This window comes from Mya arenaria, chromosome 7, assembly GCF_026914265.1.
Source record: "Mya arenaria isolate MELC-2E11 chromosome 7, ASM2691426v1".
Taxonomy (NCBI): Eukaryota; Metazoa; Mollusca; class Bivalvia; order Myida; family Myidae; genus Mya; species Mya arenaria.
This window is the reverse complement of record NC_069128.1, coordinates 22,816,411-22,839,445: the sequence shown is the minus strand read 5'-3', so window position 1 is coordinate 22,839,445 and position 23,035 is coordinate 22,816,411. Positions and strand designations below refer to the sequence as shown.

Genomic DNA, 23,035 nt, shown 5'->3' with positions numbered 1-23,035 from the left:
TGAGATATTACGAGTATATTAAAATAAAACTGTTAGTGTAAAAAGTGTTGGAAACCAGTCAAATATTGTTACACTTATTAAGAAAGAAATACCGGGATTTCCTCCTGCCAGTGTAAGAAGTGTTGGGAACCAGTCCACAGCATGAATCATTCTGTAAAGAGACAAGTAAATCAATCGATAAGGTATATACTGTACAGTGAGACTTTCCGAAGTTTGCCGAAGTACATGTATGTTTCTCGACTTTAGTCATAAATCTGTTGATGTCAGTAAATTTTTGTCCTAACCAGGCTTCAAAGTTTGACCTTATGAACATTGGATACTTTGAAAAAAAATGGTTCACAATTTTCAAAGAAAATTATAAAACAACCCGACCCACATGAATGTGAATTTAGGATGCCTGTTGACCCATATTATTATAGTTCAAGCCTTCACTGATTGCAAAACAACTGCAAGTATCATATTATTGTAGGTTCAAGCCTTCAATGATTGCAAAACAACTGCAAGTATCATATTATTATAGGTTTCAAGCCTTTACCGATTACAAAACAGCTGCAAGTATCATATAATTATAGGTTTCAGGCCATCACTGATTACTAAACAGCTGCAAGTATCATATAATTATAGGTTTCAAGCCTTCACTGATTACAGAACAACTGCAAGTATCATATAATTATAGGTTTCAAGCCTTTACTGATTACAAAACAGCTGCAAGTATCATATAATTATAGGTTTCAAGCCTTCACTGATTACAGAACAACTGCAAGTATCATATAATTATAGGTTTCAAGCCTTCACTGATTACAGAACAGCTGCAAGTATCATATAATTATAGGTTTCAAGCCTTCACTGATTACAAAACAGCTGCAAGTATCATATAATTATAGGTTTCAAGCCTTCACTGATTGCAAAACAACTGCAAGTATCATATAATAATAGGTTTTAGGCCATCACTGATTGCAAAACAACTGCAAGTATCATATAATTATAGGTTTCAAGCCATCACTGATTGCAAAACAACTGCAAGTATCATATTATTATAGGTTTCAAGCCTTTACTGATTACAAAACAACTGCAAGTATCATATAATTATAGGTTTCAGGCCATCACTGATTACAAAACAACTGCAAGTATCATATTATTATAGGTTTCAAGCCTTTACTGATTACAAAACAACTGCAAGTATCATATAATTATAGGTTTCAGGCCATCACTGATTACAAAACAGCTGCAAGTATCATATAATTATAGGTTTCAAGCCTTTACTGATTACAAAACAACTGCAGGTATCATATAATTATAGGTTTCAGGCCATCACTGATTACAAAACAACTGCAAGTATCGTATAATTATAGGTTTCAGGCCATCACTGATTGCAAAACAACTGCAAGTATCGTATAATTATAGGTTTCAAGCCTTCACTGATTAGAAAACAGCTGCTAGTATCATATAATTATAGGTTTCAAGCCTTTACTGATTACAAAACAGCTGCAAGTATCGTATAATTATAGGTTTCAAGCCTTCACTGATTACAAAACAACTGCAAGTATAATATAATTATAGGTTTCAGGCCATCACTGATTACAAAACAGCTGCAAGTATCATATAATTATAGGTTTCAAGCCTTTACTGATTACAAAACAACTGCAAGTATCATATAATTATAGGTTTCAGGCCATCACTGATTACAAAACAACTGCAAGTATCGTATAATTATAGGTTTCAGGCCATCACTGATTGCAAAACAACTGCAAGTATCGTATAATTATAGGTTTCAGGCCTTTACTGATTACAAAACAGCTGCAAGTATCATATAATTATAGGTTTCAAGCCTTCACTGATTGCAAAACAACTGCAAGTATCATATAATTATAGGTTTCAAGCCATCACTGATTACAGAACAACTGCAAGTATCATATAATTATAGGTTTTAAGCCATCACTGATTACAGAACAAATGCAAGTATCATATTATTATAGGTTTCAAGCCATCACTGATTACAGAACAACTGCAAGTATCATATTATTATAGGTTTCAAGCCATCACTGATTACAGAACAACTGCAAGTATCATATAATTATAAGTTTCAAGCCATCACTGATTACAGAACAACTGCAAGTATCATATTATTATAGGTTTCAAGCCATCACTGATTACAGAACAACTGCAAGTATCATATAATTATAGGTTTCAAGCCATCACTGATTACAGAACAACTGCAAGTATCATATTATTATAGGTTTCAAGCCATCACTGATTGCAAAACAACAGCAAGTATCATATAATTATAGGTTTCAAGCCATCACTGATTACAGAACAACTGCAAGTATCATATAATTATAGGTTTCAAGCCATCACTGATTACAGAACAACTGCAAGTATCATATCATTATAGGTTTCAAGCCATCACTGATTGCTGAACAACTGTAAGTATCATATTATTATAGGTTTCAAGCCATCACTGATTGCTGAACAACTGTAAGTATCATATTATTATAGGTTTCAAGCCATCACTGATTACAGAACAACTGCAAGTATCATATTATTATAGGTTTCAAGCCATCACTGATTACAGAACAACTGCAAGTATCATATTATTATAGGTTTCAGGCCATCACTGATTACAGAACAACAGCAAGTATCATATAATCATAGGTTTCAAGCCATCACTGATTACAGAACAACTGCAAGTATCGTATTATTATAGGTTTCAAGCCATCACTGATTACAAAACAACTGCAAGTATCATATTATTATAGGTTTCAAGCCTTCACTGATTGATGAACAACTGCAAGTATCATATTATTATAGGTTTCAAGCCATCACTGATTACAGAACAACAGCAAGTATCATATAATTATAGGTTTCAAGCCATCACTGATTACAGAACAACAGCAAGTATCATATTATTATAGGTTTCAAGCCTTCACTGATTACAAAACAACAGCAAGTATCATATTATTATAGGTTTCAAGCCTTCAATGATTGCTGAACAACTGCAAGCATCATATTATCATGGGTTCAAGCCTTCACTGATTGCTGAACAACTGCAAGTATCATATTATTATAGGTTTCAAGCCTTTACTGATTACAAAACAACTGCAAGTATCATATTATTATAGGTTTCAAGCCATCACTGATTACAAAACAACTGCAAGTATCATATTATTATAGGTTTCAAGCCATCACTGATTGCTAAACAACTGTAAATATCATATTATTATAGGATTCAAGCCATCACTAATTGCAGGGCAACTGCAAGTATCATATTATTATAGGTTTCAGGCCATCACTGATTGCAAAACAACTGCAAATATCATATTATTATATGTTTCAAGCCATCACTGATTGCAAAACAACAGCAAGTATCATATTATTATAGGTTTCAAGCCTTTACTGATTACAAAACAACTGCAAGTATCATATTATTATAGGTTTCAAGCCTTCACTGATTGCTGAACAACTTTAAGTATCATATTATTATAGGTTTCAAGCCATCACTGATTACAAACCAACTGCAAGTATCATATTATTATAGCTTTCAAGCCTTTACTGATTACAAACAACTGCAAGTATCATATTATTATAGGTGCCTACTCTTTACTGATTACAAAACAACTGCAAGTATCATATTATTATAGGTTGCAGGCCATAACTGATTGCAAAACAACTGCAAGTATCATATTATTATAGGTTTCAAGCCATCACTGATTGCAAAACAACAGCAAATATCATATTATCATAGGTTTCAAGCCTTCACTGATTGCAAAACAACTGCAAGTATAATATTATTATAGGTTTCAAGCCATCACTGATTGCAAACCAACTGCAAGTATCATATTATTATAGGTTTCAAGCCTTTACTGATTGCTGAACAACTGTAAGTATCATATTATTATAGGTTTTAAGCCTTCACTGATTGCAGGGCAACTGCAAGTATCATATTATTATAGGTTTCAGGCCATCACTGATTGCAAAACAACTGCAAATATCATATTATTATATGTTTCAGGCCATCACTGATTGCAAAACCACTGCAAGTATCATATAATTATAGGTTTCAGGCCATCACTGATTGCAAAACAACTGCAAGTATCATATTATTATAGATTTCAGGCCATCACTGATTGCAAAACAACTGCAAGTTTCATATTATCATGAGTCCAAGCCTTCACTGATTGCTGAACAACTGCAAGTATCATATAATTATAGGTTTCAAGCCTTCACTGATTGCTGAACAACTGCAAGTATCATATAATTATAGGTTTCAAGCCTTTACTGATTACAGAACAACTGCAAGTATCATATTATTATAGGTTTCAGGCCATCACTGATTGCTGAACAACTGCAAGTATCATATTATTTTAGGTTTCACGCCTTCACTGATTGCAAAACAACTGTATGTATCATATAATTATAGGTTTCAAGCCTTCACTGATTGCTGAACAACTGCAAGTATCATATAATTATAGGTTTTAAGCCATCACTGATTACAAAACAACTGCAAGTATCATATTATCATGGGTTCAAGCCTTCACTGATTGCAAAACAACTGCAAGTATCGTATAATTATAGGTTTCAAGCCTTCACTGATTACAGAACAACTGCAAGTATCATATAATTATAGGTTTCAAGCCATCACTGATTGCAAAACAACTGCAAGTATCATATAATTATAGGTTTCAGGCCATCACTGATTACAGAACAACTGCAAGTATCATATAATTATAGGTTTCAAGCCATCACTGATTGCAAAACAACTGCAAGTATCATATAATTATAGGTTTCAAGCCATCACTGATTGCAAAACAACTGCAAGTATCATATTATTATAGGTTTCAAGCCTTCACTGATTGCAAAACAACTGCAAGTATCATATTATTATAGGTTTCAAGCCATCACTGATTGCAAAACAACTGCAAGTATCATATAATTATAGATTTCAAGCCATCACTGATTGCAAAACAACTGCAAGTATCATATTATTATAGGTTTCAAGCCATCACTGATTGCAAAACAACTGCAAGTATCGTATAATTATAGGTTTCAAGCCATCACTGATTGCAAAACAACTGCAAGTATCATATTATTATAGGTTTCAAGCCTTCACTGATTGCAAAACAACTGCAAGTATCGTATAATTATAGGTTTCAAGCCATCACTGATTGCAAAAGAACTGCAAGTATCATATTATTATAGGTTTCAAGCCTTCACTGATTGCAAAACAACTGCAAGTATCATATTATTATAGGTTTCAAGCCATCACTGATTGCAAAACAACTGCAAGTATCATATAATTATAGGTTTCAAGCCATCACTGATTGCAAAACAACTGCAAGTATCATATTATTATAGGTTTCAAGCCATCACTGATTGCAAAACAACTGCAAGTATCGTATAATTATAGGTTTCAGGCCATCACTGATTACAGAACAACTGCAAGTATCATATTATTATAGGTTTCAGGCCATCACTGATTGCAAAACAACTGCAAGTATCGTATAATTATAGGTTTCAAGCCATCACTGATTGCAAAACAACTGCAAGTATCATATAATTATAGGTTTCAAGCCATCACTGATTGCAAAACAACTGCAAGTATCGTATAATTATAGGTTTCAGGCCATCACTGATTACAGAACAACTGCAAGTATCATATAATTATAGGTTTCAGGCCATCACTGATTGCAAAACAACTGCAAGTATCGTATAATTATAGGTTTCAAGCCATCACTGATTGCAAAACAACTGCAAGTATCATATTATTATAATTTTCAAGCCATCACTGATTGCAAAACAACTGCAAGTATCGTATAATTATAGGTTTCAGGCCATCACTGATTACAGAACAACTGCAAGTATCATATAATTATAGGTTTCAAGCCATCACTGATTACAGAACAACTGCAAGTATCATATAATTATAGGTTTCAGGCCATCACTGATTACAGAACAACTGCAAGTATCATATAATTATAGGTTTCAGGCCATCACTGATTGCAAAACAACTGCAAGTATCGTATAATTATAGGTTTCAGGCCATCACTGATTGCAAAACAACTGCAAGTATCGTATAATTATAGGTTTCAAGCCATCACTGATTGCAAAACAACTGCAAGTATCATATAATTATAGGTTTCAAGCCATCACTGATTGCAAAACAACTGCAAGTATCGTATAATTATAGGTTTCAGGCCATCACTGATTACAGAACAACTGCAAGTATCATATAATTATAGGTTTCAGGCCATCACTGATTGCAAAACAACTGCAAGTATCGTATAATTATAGGTTTCAAGCCATCACTGATTGCAAAACAACTGCAAGTATCATATTATTATAGGTTTCAAGCCATCACTGATTGCAAAACAACTGCAAGTATCGTATAATTATAGGTTTCAGGCCATCACTGATTACAGAACAACTGCAAGTATCATATAATTATAGGTTTCAGGCCATCACTGATTGCAAAACAACTGCAAGTATCGTATAATTATAGGTTTCAGGCCATCACTGATTGCAAAACAACTGCAAGTATCGTATAATTATAGGTTTCAAGCCATCACTGATTGCAAAACAACTGCAAGTATCATATTATTATAGGTTTCAAGCCATCACTGATTGCAAAACAACTGCAAGTATCATATAATTATAGGTTTCAAGCCATCACTGATTGCAAAACAACTGCAAGTATCATATAATTATAGGTTTCAAGCCATCACTGATTGCAAAACAACTGCAAGTATCGTATAATTATAGGTTTCAGGCCATCACTGATTGCAAAACAACTGCAAGTATCATATAATTATAGGTTTCAGGCCATCACTGATTACAAAACAACTGCAAGTATCATATTATTATAGGTTTCAAGCCATCACTGATTACAGAACAACTGCAAGTATCATATAATTATAGGTTTCAGGCCATCACTGATTGCAAAACAACTGCAAGTATCGTATAATTATAGGTTTCAGGCCATCACTGATTGCAAAACAACTGCAAGTATCATATAATTATAGGTTTCAAGCCTTTACTGATTACAGAACAACTGCAAGTATCGTATTATTTTAGGTTTCACGCCTTTACTGATTGCAAAACAACTGCAAGTATCATATAATTATAGGTTTCAAGCCTTTACTGATTACAGAACAACTGCAAGTATCATATTATTATAGGTTTCAGGCCATCACTGATTGCAAAACAACTGCAAGTATCATATTATTATAGGTTTCAAGCCTTTTCTTATTGCAAAACAACTGCAAGTATCATATTATTATAGGTTTCAAGCCTTCACTGATTGCAAAACAACTGCAAGTATCATATTATTTTAGGTTTCTAGCCTTTACTTATTGCAAAACAACTGCAAGTATCATATTATTATATGTTTCAAGCCGTTACTTATTGCAAAACAACTGCAAGTATCATATTATTATAGGTTTCAAGCCTTCACTGATTGCAAAAAAACTGCAAGTATCATATTATTATAGGTTTCAGGCCTTCACTGATTGCTGAACAACTGCAAGTATCATATTATTATAGGTTTCAAGCCTTCACTGATTGCAAAAAAACTGCAAGTATCATATTATTATAGGTTTCAAGCCGTTACTTATTGCAAAACAACTGCAAGTATAATATTATTATAGGTTTCAAGCCGTTACTTATTGCAAAACAACTGCAAGTATCATATTATTTTAGGTTTCACGCCTTCACTGATTGCAAAACAACTGTATGTATCATATTATTATAGGTTTCAAGCCTTCACTGATTGCAAAACAACTGCAAGTATCATATTATTATAGGTTTCAAGCCTTTACTTATTGCAAAACAACTGCAAGTATCATATTATTTTAGGTTTCACGCCTTCACTGATTGCTGAACAACTGCAAGTATCATATTATTTTAGGTTTCACGCCTTCACTGATTGCAAAACAACTGCAAGTATCATATTATTATAGGTTTCAAGCCTTCACTGATTGCTGAACAACTGCAAGTATCATATTATTTTAGGTTTCACGCCTTCACTGATTGCAAAACAACTGCAAGTATCATATTATTATAGGTTTCAAGCCTTCACTGATTGCAAAACAACTGCAAGTATCATATTATTTTAGGTTTCTAGCCTTTACTGATTACAAAACAACTGCAAGTATCATATTACTTTAGGTTTCTAGCCATCACTGATTGCAAAACAACTGCAAGTATCATATAATTATAGGTTTCAAGCCATCACTGATTGCAAAACAACTGCAAGTATCATATTATTATAGGTTTCAAGCCATCACTGATTGCAAAACAACTGCAAGTATCGTATAATTATAGGTTTCAGGCCATCACTGATTACAGAACAACTGCAAGTATCATATTATTATAGGTTTCAGGCCATCACTGATTGCAAAACAACTGCAAGTATCGTATAATTATAGGTTTCAAGCCATCACTGATTGCAAAACAACTGCAAGTATCATATAATTATAGGTTTCAAGCCATCACTGATTGCAAAACAACTGCAAGTATCGTATAATTATAGGTTTCAGGCCATCACTGATTACAGAACAACTGCAAGTATCATATAATTATAGGTTTCAGGCCATCACTGATTGCAAAACAACTGCAAGTATCGTATAATTATAGGTTTCAAGCCATCACTGATTGCAAAACAACTGCAAGTATCATATTATTATAGGTTTCAAGCCATCACTGATTGCAAAACAACTGCAAGTATCGTATAATTATAGGTTTCAGGCCATCACTGATTACAGAACAACTGCAAGTATCATATAATTATAGGTTTCAAGCCATCACTGATTACAGAACAACTGCAAGTATCATATAATTATAGGTTTCAGGCCATCACTGATTACAGAACAACTGCAAGTATCATATAATTATAGGTTTCAGGCCATCACTGATTGCAAAACAACTGCAAGTATCGTATAATTATAGGTTTCAGGCCATCACTGATTGCAAAACAACTGCAAGTATCGTATAATTATAGGTTTCAAGCCATCACTGATTGCAAAACAACTGCAAGTATCATATAATTATAGGTTTCAAGCCATCACTGATTGCAAAACAACTGCAAGTATCGTATAATTATAGGTTTCAGGCCATCACTGATTACAGAACAACTGCAAGTATCATATAATTATAGGTTTCAGGCCATCACTGATTGCAAAACAACTGCAAGTATCGTATAATTATAGGTTTCAAGCCATCACTGATTGCAAAACAACTGCAAGTATCATATTATTATAGGTTTCAAGCCATCACTGATTGCAAAACAACTGCAAGTATCGTATAATTATAGGTTTCAGGCCATCACTGATTACAGAACAACTGCAAGTATCATATAATTATAGGTTTCAGGCCATCACTGATTGCAAAACAACTGCAAGTATCGTATAATTATAGGTTTCAGGCCATCACTGATTGCAAAACAACTGCAAGTATCGTATAATTATAGGTTTCAAGCCATCACTGATTGCAAAACAACTGCAAGTATCATATTATTATAGGTTTCAAGCCATCACTGATTGCAAAACAACTGCAAGTATCGTATAATTATAGGTTTCAAGCCATCACTGATTGCAAAACAACTGCAAGTATCATATAATTATAGGTTTCAAGCCATCACTGATTGCAAAACAACTGCAAGTATCGTATAATTATAGGTTTCAGGCCATCACTGATTGCAAAACAACTGCAAGTATCATATAATTATAGGTTTCAGGCCATCACTGATTGCAAAACAACTGCAAGTATCATATTATTATAGGTTTCAAGCCATCACTGATTACAGAACAACTGCAAGTATCATATAATTATAGGTTTCAGGCCATCACTGATTGCAAAACAACTGCAAGTATCGTATAATTATAGGTTTCAGGCCATCACTGATTGCAAAACAACTGCAAGTATCATATAATTATATGTTTCAAGCCTTTACTGATTACAGAACAACTGCAAGTATCGTATTATTTTAGGTTTCACGCCTTTACTGATTGCAAAACAACTGCAAGTATCATATAATTATAGGTTTCAAGCCTTTACTGATTACAGAACAACTGCAAGTATCATATTATTATAGGTTTCAGGCCATCACTGATTGCAAAACAACTGCAAGTATCATATTATTATAGGTTTCAAGCCTTTTCTTATTGCAAAACAACTGCAAGTATCATATTATTATAGGTTTCAAGCCTTCACTGATTGCAAAACAACTGCAAGTATCATATTATTTTAGGTTTCTAGCCTTTACTTATTGCAAAACAACTGCAAGTATCATATTATTATATGTTTCAAGCCGTTACTTATTGCAAAACAACTGCAAGTATCATATTATTATAGGTTTCAAGCCTTCACTGATTGCAAAACAACTGCAAGTATCATATTATTATAGGTTTCAGGCCTTCACTGATTGCTGAACAACTGCAAGTATCATATTATTATAGGTTTCAAGCCTTCACTGATTGCAAAAAAACTGCAAGTATCATATTATTATAGGTTTCAAGCCGTTACTTATTGCAAAACAACTGCAAGTATAATATTATTATAGGTTTCAAGCCGTTACTTATTGCAAAACAACTGCAAGTATCATATTATTTTAGGTTTCACGCCTTCACTGATTGCAAAACAACTGTATGTATCATATTATTATAGGTTTCAAGCCTTCACTGATTGCAAAACAACTGCAAGTATCATATTATTATAGGTTTCAAGCCTTTACTTATTGCAAAACAACTGCAAGTATCATATTATTTTAGGTTTCACGCCTTCACTGATTGCTGAACAACTGCAAGTATCATATTATTTTAGGTTTCACGCCTTCACTGATTGCAAAACAACTGCAAGTATCATATTATTATAGGTTTCAAGCCTTCACTGATTGCTGAACAACTGCAAGTATCATATTATTTTAGGTTTCACGCCTTCACTGATTGCAAAACAACTGCAAGTATCATATACATCGATCCGACCTGTCAATCAAACTAATCATTATTGACCAATGAGAAAGCTGCAAATTATTCACCGAGTCCCGTCCGCCATCTTTACCCACAAACACAGCAGCGATAACTGTTTACAACCGGACATTTTATTGAAGTTTTAAGACTGATTTGTGAAAAGGGTTAAACGATGCGGATGGGGAATATGTTATGCAGATTAAGGTATCCGGAGGGACTAAATGGAGGCCGATTTAAACGATTTCCGACGTATAATCCGATATTGAGAAGTGCAAATGCTGGATTAAAGCCTGTGGACGGCCACAAGAGAAACTAAATGTCAACAGGATAAACAAGCACGAAGATGTCTGCTCGAAGGTTAGTAAATTAAAATTTGGTTTCATCGTAAAACGATCAAAATTCAATCATTTCAATTATAATTCTGAATTCTGCAAATCATGCCAAATGTTTATTTTGTTTACTTTCTTGTGTCCTAAATATTGACCTCCATATGGAGATCATGCTAGTTGACAGTTTCCATCAGGTTATGAATGTGTCAAGTTTAAACTACTGTTTTATTGTATAATATGTTACTGACTGGCATTGTGGAGTCTTGTCACACTAATTATATTTTACTATTATGCATATTTAAGCACTTTCATGGAGGAAATGGACCATCTAAAGTGTATCCTGACCCACCATCAGCTGATGGCTGGAGAATAACATCTTCAAGAACACTCCCCACAAAGCGGTCACTTGGAAAGGAAACTTATGGCAGCATTTATACACAAAATGCAAGTGTATGCATTTAATACAAGATATCACATGCCTGTGCGTTAGAGTTTTATTTATCTTTATGGAGTGCGCGGAAGACTTGAATAACATGTACCATGTAGGATAAATTGCAAAACTGAGACTGTATTATTTTGTAGACTTCTACTCATTTTTAAAATGCCACTGTTCCTTTTTCAATACAAAACAACAGCATTATAGTTACATATATTTTAATACAAGTATTTTGTATGTTACAGAAAAGAACACTCAAAAGAACTGAAGAAAACATTATTACACGGAAATTACACAGTTTTTTTTTGTGTGTAAATTTGCATATAAATATATCAACATAACAATAATTTCTTTCAGAGAAAAGCTGGTTCAGGATCCTGCAGACACTGTACCAGGAGTAGAAACACAGACCGAATGTCCATGTAAGTGAAACCAACACTCTAACAATGCCTATGATCTTGTTGTCAGTTCTGTTTTACTTGGGTCTTCACAGGTTGTGTGGTATTTAACGGTGTGAACTCTTTCGGTAAATCAATAGGTGCTGCATTTCAAACAGAGGTATTCCCACACTCTTGAGAAATGGTAGGAGTCAGTTTTAAACATCTTGTCTTAAATGTAAAATTTATTATGCATTTATTTTCAGGGACGTCACCTTTGGATGTTTGCACTTACCGCTCAAAATGCTTCCCTAAAAGAACAGTTGTCACAAAAAGAAGTCCAAGTTGAAGAATAACAGTCTGCACTTTCATCAAAGTGTTGTGAAATTCAGATTTTAAAGCAACTGGTGGGAATTTAAACAAACTGTAAATGTCGATATAGTTCTGCTCAAAGAAGCAATAGTTACAATTTGTTTAAATATTATACAGGAACCATATGATTTTATTTCTGCTTCTTTGATATAATTGAATAACTGTTAGTTTATTCATGTTTGGAATAAAGCATTGTAAAGTGAATTGTGTGTTTGTAGTTCATTTATTTAATTAGATTTAAAATTTGTAAACTTGGTCTGTGTATCTATCTGGCAAAGGACAGGTTTCCTTTACCGACTGTGCTACTATGACTTGGTTCACTGGAACTGGCTTGATCTTTGATCCCTTTGGCACATTCCATTGTTGGGGAATACTTGTGTAACTTTGTTGATCAGGAACATGGGTGAAGTTGTGCAACTTCCTGAAGTGATTTGATTAAGCCAACCACGTGTGAACAATGACCGCTCAATCTATAAAAAAAATGAAAACAGAGATTGTTGACAAGTTATCAAAACAAAAGCATGATATCATGCTGTGAAATTGGCATGTGTTTATCCTACACTGACCCATGAAGTATCATTTGACTTTCCAGATGTTAAATGTCTAAAACGAGGCAGTAACTAGAAATATGAAAACCAATAAATTGAAATACAACATACAGTATCTTACTTCTTTCTCTACTCGACGACTTGAAAATATTTTTTTCGCATTCCGTATTACGGCATGAAATGTAAATGACATGGCGATCCAAAATTGCTTATAATTCACAATGTATATTTAAGAATAAAATTACTAGTATAATAACATTTGTTAAATACAATTGGAAATTCACATACCCTGGTTTTCATGAGCAATACCTATATCGTATGGAATCCCTCTCCACATCGACACTTAACATATGATGCTTGTCGTTTTTTCTCATTGAAGGCCAGCATCTCGCGGTAACATGGCAGATATTTCCTCTTCCAAAACTTTAATGTCATGAATATAACCTTGTAGAAAGTAATTTAATCCCTTTTCTTACACCTTTCCCGATAATTTGGCTTGATCCGGTAAATATTTAACTGATATATTGTCCGAAATCTTCGCGAGAGAATCGGATTCTGATGCTATCGTAGCAGCGCGTGAGCCGCCATTTTGAATTTACGCTTGGGGCGCATAGTAACAATATCTAAGGGGGCGGAGCTTATCTTGGCATCTCGGATCGATGTATTATTATAGGTTTCAAGCCTTCACTGATTGCAAAACAACTGCAAGTATCATATTATTTTAGGTTTCTAGCCTTTACTGATTACAAAACAACTGCAAGTATCATATTACTTTAGGTTTCTAGCCTCCATAATAGTATAATAATGTAGATCTTTCTTTATCATTGATTTACTATCAACTTTTTCCAGTTATAGTGGTACAAATATCTAGGGTTCAGAATGGACTCAAGTCTGAGACCTTTTTTGGGGTTTTAAATCACGTGATCATCTTTTGTTTGTGTCTAATAAGTGAAGTTTGTTGAAACATTGCCATAGAAAAATATTCCCAGGATGTTAAGTATGCCTACTCGTTGTTTGTGTATCCGGTTTTCTGGAGGAGGTAGTCGCTGTAGACGAAAGCCGCCCCTCGGGTGCCACCCTCCCACAGCGTCGTCTTGCCGCCCCGAAGCGGCAGGTTGTTCGCGCCCGCCCACGTCGCTCCGCCGTTCTGTTAACGGAATTCTTATCAATATTAGATACATATTTGAAAAAAAAGACTTTTAGCTTTAAAAGAGGTAAAAAATACGTGATTTCAGACTTTGACATGAGATCAGTAGCAGTCCAATTTGTAAATATATTAAATCAATGTAACTAAAACCAACAACAATTGAAGGGATCTCGAACCCACTCACGTCAGTGGTGAAGACGATGAGAGCATTGTCCATGAATCCCCGGTCTCTCAAGGCGTCAGTTATGTTCCCGACCGCCTCGTCCAGTGCAGAAACCATGCCTGCAAAACACAACAGATTCAATGGGAAGATGTTTCGCAAAGTTTGTTTAAACTTTTAATAATCATGCTTGGAAACCTAAAACACATATGATTTTTTTTCATTTTGACTTTAATGTTCTATATACATTGATAATACATAACCCAACTGCCAAATCCCCCCTTTAGCATGTAAATAATACAATAAAACATCGTTAAATAAATAATTACAAAAAAGGAAACAAAAGCAAGGGTTGTTTATACAAAAAACTGAATGCGAGAGGATAAAAAACTAAGACAAAAATAAATCGAGTCAATGCGAAATAAGAGTGACAGAGATGACTCCTCTCCTATTATTTATGAAGCAAAAAACACATTTTAAATAACTTTTATTTTTCAAATCTTATAAATAAAATAGCTTTAGTGTCCCAAGCGGGTTCCCCAGCGCCTTAAACTGACCAGGGTATAAATACACCACAATGCACAATTTTATATTAAATAAGCAAGCGAAACTATGCGAGCCTTTACGTGAAGGCTTCTTTTTCTGGGGTGGAGGCCGCGCGATTTGTGACGCCCAAATAACATCAAATCCCGGACTTGCCCCTAATTGAACATGCACTTAGTTAAATATAGTCCGAAATCGCTTTAACAATTTTTTCACGTGATATAGATTTTATAGGTGCGATCATTTTATTTTGAAACTTTTTTTATGAAAATAATAATAAATATTTCAAACTATACATACCACAGTAGGTACGCCTGCTCTTGGTTGAAATATTTGCATAAATGCTTTCATAGCGTTCAGGAACCTACAATAACGAGAATTATGCCATAATGATTTCGGCCATAGATAGTTCTCACAAACTTTGCAATGCTTTTTAGAATATGCTTTCCGGTGGTTTATAAAGATTAATCTGTGAAATAAAATTAATATTTCACTAAAAGCCCGCTTTCTGTTCTTAATCAAACGTCAGCGCTCACAGGGTTGGGACACAATTCGACGACGTCATTTTCGAAATGTCGTTGCGTGCGCATACAAATGGGTGCGTTTAAATGACTTTTAATTGCACTTTATGTCATTTATTTAAAATCAAAAAATGTTTCAGTGTAAAATAGCAATATATATAACTGAACAATCTTGTATAAGAGATCTCTCCTGCTTCATAAAGGTATATTGATCTTGTAAATGAATTGACAAAAAACACTTTATTAGAATGGGAGTGGACTGGCCTTATACTTAGGCTGTGTGCTTAGGTTAAACCACGGGTAATTCTGGTTGTCTTTCAATGTACACACAAAACAACCCTGAGTTTAGGACTAACGAAAGGTGTTAACAGCTAGTGTTTCCGCTTTGGTTCCCCGCTTGCAAAACAGGATTACACAAAACAGTAACCGTGAGCGACTGTTAACGTTGAATGAACGTATGGCTGGTTCATAACTGCGTTCTTCACATTTGCTTAGAATGCAGTATCAGTTCCATTAGATTAAAGGTTGAAGCTAACGCTAGCATACTGTATTGAGTTGTAACCCTGTTGTATTTCAGCGCAGACACTGCAATTGGTGGATCAAATCGCTTAACATTAGCTGTACATACTGTAACAGCAAGCAGGGCTGTGATCACAATCGAGATGTATTTGTAGTTTTGTAAAAGTACAACCGTAGCCCACTTGTCCAGCTTGATGACAACCAACCAAACTCACATGCACTCAGACTCGGATTTGAAGCGCTAACCTCTGCGTCAACAGGGCAACCAACTTCCAGGTATTCTCAGTCGAGATAAATGTGTTTGTGTTATTTTAAAGAAGTATTACACCAAGCTACTTCATGAAGGTTAAAGAAGATTTACCTCAAGAGGTGCGTGCACGGACTGGAATGGCAGATAGAGGTAGAGCTGTTCATTCACTGGGTCTACAGTATCAAGAATCTCAATTGCACGCGCAGATATCACATTCTGGAACACCAAACGCACGTGCATTAAAAAGACCCGCATCAGTTAGAACTAATTAACAAACTTATTCAAGTTGTTAGTTTTAATAACATATGACTTGGCAAAAAGTAGCAATATGTTATGTCTTATAGCAATGCTATGTTGGCATATTACTCCAGTAAGATAACCTGATAACTGCTTCGTATTAAGCACTTAGTTTTCGCGATAATTATCTAGTTATATAGTTAATATTCTCACAACATTTTTGGTAAGATAAATAGCATCAGTCTTAAAACAGACATAAGTGCCCAGACTGCCAACTTGGTGGTTTACACGAAACAAGTCACGAACGTTATCAGGTTTCTGACGGCAGTAATATGCCACCAAACATTGTATATCATTAACTGCGTAAATGTACAGCCTAAAAGAATGTGCTTGAATCGGGAATTCTATCAAAAGCTAATAAGAGTGAGGTAAAAATAAAATTATATCAAAAATTCGAACCAAATTAAAGATTCTACTTTGACACTTCAAATAAATACAACTTTGTTTCGTCATGTCTATGAAGAAACCCTGGCAACATAAGAACTGTTTTAGAACACCTTCATAAGAGAACTGACTATAATACAAAATACGGAATATATTCTATTTTGACAAAGCAGTTTCTATTCCAATAAAGGACTAGAAGTTGACATAAAGACAAACAAAGATAAATAAATAGGACTATGATTAATAAAAATGAAATGATAAAATAATATAATTTTATATGATAAATAAAATATAACGATAAATATAAACAAATATATAAATTTCAAAAACACGTTCAACATTATAACGCAGATCGAAAACACCCTCCACGGGTCTTTCACAAATTAAGAAAAAATAGGTTAGTCTCTAAAATCTGAAAATTCATAACTCACGGCCGAATACTCGCCTTCCGGGGGATGGTGCACGGATTGGTTGAACCAGAAGTCATATCCGTTATCTGAAAAAATGTATGTTTGTTTTCCTGTTTTAAATATATCAAGCATGGTACTCTTGCATTGTTGCAATCTTTAATGACATCTTATCTTTCATCAAAGGAAAGTTTGTACATTTTGCAATATGCTTAAGCTTTTTTTCAAAGTAATAACATACTGCGGGTTGTAAACCGTTCACCTGATGCATGTGTCCGCAGCCAGGATTATCCTAACATCATGCTTTTAAGAAATTGTAATCTACCTCAAATTAATTAGTAGATATGCCAGCCGATGCGATACATGACAATGGTATCTTTTTACAATGTTGTGCATGTAAATGAATATTTTGCATTAGAGAAGACATTACCCGGGATATTTTTGGTTGTTAACATCGAACAAACACAGTCGGTCCCAATAGAAATACCTTACAGCATTACGCTTCCTATTTACCTCTTATATGTGTATTATAGTCCTCAGCGCCGCTGAAAAAGCCCATAAATGAGTCGAACCCCCGGAATGTAGGCGTGTACTTCCAGTTACAAAATCCGAGGTGCCACCTGTAGCCATAACAAAAGCTGCAATTGCTGGTAAGGTTACGGAATATAGAGCAGAATGCCTGCAAGGGTACGCATTAAATTCATCAATACGTAATGATTTGTATTCAAAATAAATCATGTCAAATAGCTTGAACAGCCGAATCTGTCAATGATTGAGACGACTTTATTGATAAATAAATGTATACTAACATAGAAGCAAAAAATATACATTTTGAATATAAATCTTACTACGCGATTGGTAAGTAAGCTGTGCTTCTCAGACAAAGGCACATAATATATGGTATAGCCAATTTACAGCGAATTGACTGTACAGCGAATTTACATATTCTCCGACCATACGGCGATTCTACGTATTGTCGGACCATGCAGCGATTCCACATATTCTCCGACCATACAGCGATTCTACATATTCTCCGACCATACAGCGATTCTACATATTCTCCGACCATACAGCGATTCTACATATTCTCCGATTATTTGGGTGTTATAGCTATAATAGTCAATTTGCATACATTCTGTGCAAAAAGCCGTAAAACCAACTCCATACATTCCAACTTTATGGTCTTATAACCAACAACGTACATTCCGACCATATGGCCGTATAACCAACTACATACATTCCGACCATAATTATTACGTTTAACCAACTACATACATTCCGATCATATGATCGTATTACCAACTACATACATTTCGACCATAATTACGATCGTATAATCAACTACATACATTCCAACTTTATGGTCGTATAACCAGCTAATACATTCCGACTTTATGGTCGTATAACCAACTACATGTACATACATTTCGACCATATGGTCGTATAACCAACTAATACATTCCGACTTTATGGTCGTATAACCAACTACATGTACATACATTTCGACCATATGGTCTTATAACCAACTACATACATTCTGACCATATGGTCGTATAACCAACTACATACATTTCGATCATATGCTCGTAACACCAACTACATACATTCCGACCATAATTATGATCGTATAACCAACTACATACATTCCAACTTTATGGTCGTATAACCAACTACATAACATTCTGATCATATGATCGTATAACCAACTACATACATTCCAACTTTATGGTCGTATAACCAACTACAGTGAAACTGCGTTCTCTCAAACAAGCGTTCGTTCGAGAACCGGCGGTCCCTCGAGGTCGGAGCTTGGTCCCGAACTTTTTTCCTTCTAATTCCATATAAAATATACCCACGCTGCATCGAAACCTAATTATGTCGAGCAGTCGAGCAATATCCTCGGTCCATAACATTCTGATCATATGGTCGTATAACCAACTACATACATTCCAACTTTATGGTCGTATAACCAACTACATAACATTCTGATCATATGGTCGTATAACCAACTACCTACATTCCAACATTATGGTCGTATAACCAACTACATACATTCAAACTTTATGGTCGTATAACCAACTACATACATTCTGACAATAATTATGATCGTATAACAAACTACATACATTCCGACCATATGGTCGTATAACCAACTACATACATTCCGACCATATGATCGTATAACCAACTACATACATTCCGACCATATGGTCGTATAACCAACTACATACATTCCGACCATATGATCGTATAACCAACTACATACATTCCGACCATATGGTCGTATAACCAACTACATACATTCCGACCATATGGTCGTATAACCAACTACATACATTCCGACCATATGGTCGTATAACGAACTACATACATTCCGACCATATGATCGTATAACCAACTACATACATTCCGACCATATGGTCGTATAACCAACTACATACATATCAACAACATAGTTGTATAACCAATCTACATACATTCCGTCCATAAGTTATAAAACCACACTTTCCGACAATATGGTTATTTTAACTAATCTACATACGTTCTAATCATATAGTTATTACAACCATTATAAAAACGTTCTAACCATATGGGTATTACTATAAAACTACATACATTCTGACCATATGGTTTTATATACAATCTTCATACGTTCTGACCATATTGTAGTATATTTAATCTACATACGCTCTGACCATCTGGTCGTATCACCAATCTACAAACGTTCTGACAATCTGGTCGTATCACCAATCTACAAACGTTCTGACAATCTTGTCGTATCACCATCTACATACGTTCTGACAATCTGGTCGTATCACCAATCTACATACGTTCTCACCATCTGGTCGTATTACCAATCTACATACGTTCTGACAATCTGGTCGTATCACCAATCTACATACGTTCTGACCATCTGGTCACATCACCATCTACATACGTTCTGACAATCTGGTCGTATCACCAATCTACATACGTTCTCACCATCTGGTCGTATTACCAATATACATACTTTCTGACAATCTGGTCGTATCACCAATCTACATATGTTCTGACCATCTGGTCGTATCACCAATCTACATACGTTCTGACCATCTGGTCACATCACCATCTACATACGTTCTGACAATCTGGTCGTATCACCATCTACATACGTTCTGACAATCTGGTCGTATTACCAATCTACATACGTTCTGACAATCTGGTCGTATCACCAATCTACATACGTTCTGACAATCTGGTCGTATCACCATCTACATACGTTCTGACAATCTGGTCGTATTACCAATCTGCATACGTTCTGACCATCTGGTCGTATCACCAATCTACATACGTTCTGAAAATCTGGTCGTATCACCAATCTACATACGTTCTGACCATCTGGTCACATCACCATCTACATACGTTCTGACAATCTGGTCGTATCACCATCTACATACGTTCTGACAATCTGGTCGTATTACCAATCTGCATACGTTCTGACCATCTGGTCGTATCACCAATCTACATACGTTCTGAAAATCTGGTCGTATCACCAATCTACATACGTTCTGACCATCTGGTCACATCACCATCTACATACGTTCTGACAATCTGGTCGTATCACCATCTACATACGTTCTGACAATCTGGTCGTATCACCAATCTACATACGTTCTGACCATCTGGTCGTATCACCAATCTACATACGTTCTGACAATCTGGTCGTATCACCAATCTACATACGTTCTGACCATCTGGTCGTATCACCATCTACATACTTTCTGACAATCTGGTCGTATCACCAATCTACATACGTTCTGACAATCTGGTCGTATCACCAATCTACATACGTTCTGACAAGCTGGTCGTATCACCAATCTATATACGTTCTGACCATCTGGTCGTATCACCAATCTACATACGTTCTGACAATCTGGTCGTTTCACCAATCTACATACGTTCTGACAATCTGGTCGTATCACCAATCTACATACGTTCTGACAATCTGGTCGAATTACCAATCTACATACGTTCTGACAATTTGGTTGTATTACCAATCTACAAACGTTCTGACAATCTGGTCGTATCGCCAATCTACATACGTTCTAACAATCTGGTCGTATCGCCAATCTACATACGTTCTGACAATCTTGTCGTATCACCAATCTACATACGTTCTCACCATCTGGTCGTATCACCAATCTACATACGTTCTGACAATCTGGTCGTTTCACCAATCTACATACGTTCTGACAATCTGGTCGTATCACCAATCTACATACGTTCTGACAATCTGGTCGAATTACCAATCTACATACGTTCTGACAATTTGGTTGTATTACCAATCTACAAACGTTCTGACAATCTGGTCGTATCGCCAATCTACATACGTTCTGACAATCTTGTCGTATCACCAATCTACATACGTTCTCACCATCTGGTCGTATCACCAATCTACATACGTTCTGACCATCTGGTCGTATCACCAATCTACATACGTTCTCACCATCTGGTCGTATCACCAATCTACATACGTTCTCACCATCTGGTCGTAACACCATCTACGTACGTTCTGACCATCTGGTCGTATCACCATCTACGTACGTTCTGACCATCTGGTCGTATCACCATCTACGTACGTTCTGACAATCTGGTCGTTTCACCATCTACATACGTTCTGACCATCTGGTCGTATCACCATCTACGTACGTTCTGACCATCTGGTCGTATCACCATCTACATACGTTCTGAACAAAATGGTATAATAACCAATCCACATACGTTCTGACTAAAAGGGGTATTATAACCAAACTACATACGTTCTGGCCATAAGTGTATAATAACCCAATTACACATATTTCTGCCGGATTGGTGTTGTAAAGTAATGCCTTTATAGTAGGTATTACCAATAGATATTTTTTTTTATTATATCTATATTATTTATAATAATAACAAAACTACACACGTTCAGATAATATGGTGGTATAACAGATGTACATACTTTCCGACCATATGGGTGGTATAGCCAATCTCTTTCAGCTTTTGTGGGAGGGTGGTAAAATTTGACGGCATGAATCCAGGGTGGTTTGGATGAATTGTGCCATGCTGAAAAAGAAATATGCAAAATGTGTTTTTATTTATGTTGTGATTATATACTGTTGATTCACATTCAATTAATAGTTCGTTTTGCGTTACCTGGACACATATCTTATTCATATGACAATAGGGTGATATTTTGGCCATGTTTGCCTTTAACCAAAGTCGGTTACCAACGATAGACCTATTCCTTTAACTTTCACTAGACATCTATCCCAGACACAGGGCAAATAAAGAATCACTTAGATCCCCACCCAACTCTAGTATAGTTCAAGTGATTTTTTCATGTCGAAATGGTATAGGGAAATATGCATAAACTACGCCAAAATGATATATCCTGAACCCGCCCTGTTCGTTTAATGGAATGGGTCAGTCGTGGGTATTTGGCGATGACCTCTGATATAAACCATTAAAAAATCTTGAAAAGGCGGTCTATGACGAAAACACAAGCCACCCTATTGGTCATGAGCTCTTTTTTCAACCAGTATGGCGAGACGTGGTAAAGTTTATCGGCAGCCTCCCAGGATGGGGCGGGTAAATGACGTCATGTTAACCACACCAGTGTCAGCGACATCTTGGATGGGGCGGGAATAAAACGTCATGATAGCTACACCAGCGTCAGAGACATCCGGGTTTTGGCGGGTATATGACATCATTTTAACCACAACAGCGTCAAAGACATTCGGAGTGGGGCTGGTAAAAGACGTCATG

The 23,035-nt window shown here is 35.4% G+C and overlaps 1 protein-coding gene and 1 long non-coding RNA gene across 4 annotated transcripts in view; one reads left to right on the top strand and one right to left on the bottom strand.

Annotated features, from left to right (window-relative positions):
- LOC128241906 (arylsulfatase B-like) overlaps nucleotides 1-23,035 on the bottom strand; it is a 29,575-nt gene that overhangs the window by 1,654 nt on the left and 4,886 nt on the right. For both annotated transcript variants that reach the window (XM_052959036.1, XM_052959037.1), the window contains exons 5-12: nucleotides 22,230-22,333; nucleotides 17,762-17,868; nucleotides 17,273-17,337; nucleotides 16,272-16,376; nucleotides 15,171-15,234; nucleotides 14,352-14,449; nucleotides 14,028-14,167; nucleotides 93-151 (exon numbers count right to left, since the gene is read on the bottom strand). In XM_052959036.1, the coding sequence (XP_052814996.1) occupies nucleotides 93-151; nucleotides 14,028-14,167; nucleotides 14,352-14,449; nucleotides 15,171-15,234; nucleotides 16,272-16,376; nucleotides 17,273-17,337; nucleotides 17,762-17,868; nucleotides 22,230-22,333 (742 nt within the window). The remainder of the gene's footprint in view (nucleotides 1-92; nucleotides 152-14,027; nucleotides 14,168-14,351; nucleotides 14,450-15,170; nucleotides 15,235-16,271; nucleotides 16,377-17,272; nucleotides 17,338-17,761; nucleotides 17,869-22,229; nucleotides 22,334-23,035) is intronic.
- On the top strand, nucleotides 10,993-12,505 carry LOC128241908 (uncharacterized). 2 transcript variants are annotated; one of them, XR_008262517.1, is made up of 4 exons: nucleotides 10,997-11,315; nucleotides 11,591-11,768; nucleotides 11,969-12,145; nucleotides 12,367-12,505. It is a non-coding gene; the product is annotated as an uncharacterized LOC128241908 (long non-coding RNA). The 2 variants fall into 2 exon arrangements; XR_008262516.1 differs by having other exon boundaries at nucleotides 10,993-11,315; nucleotides 11,591-12,145.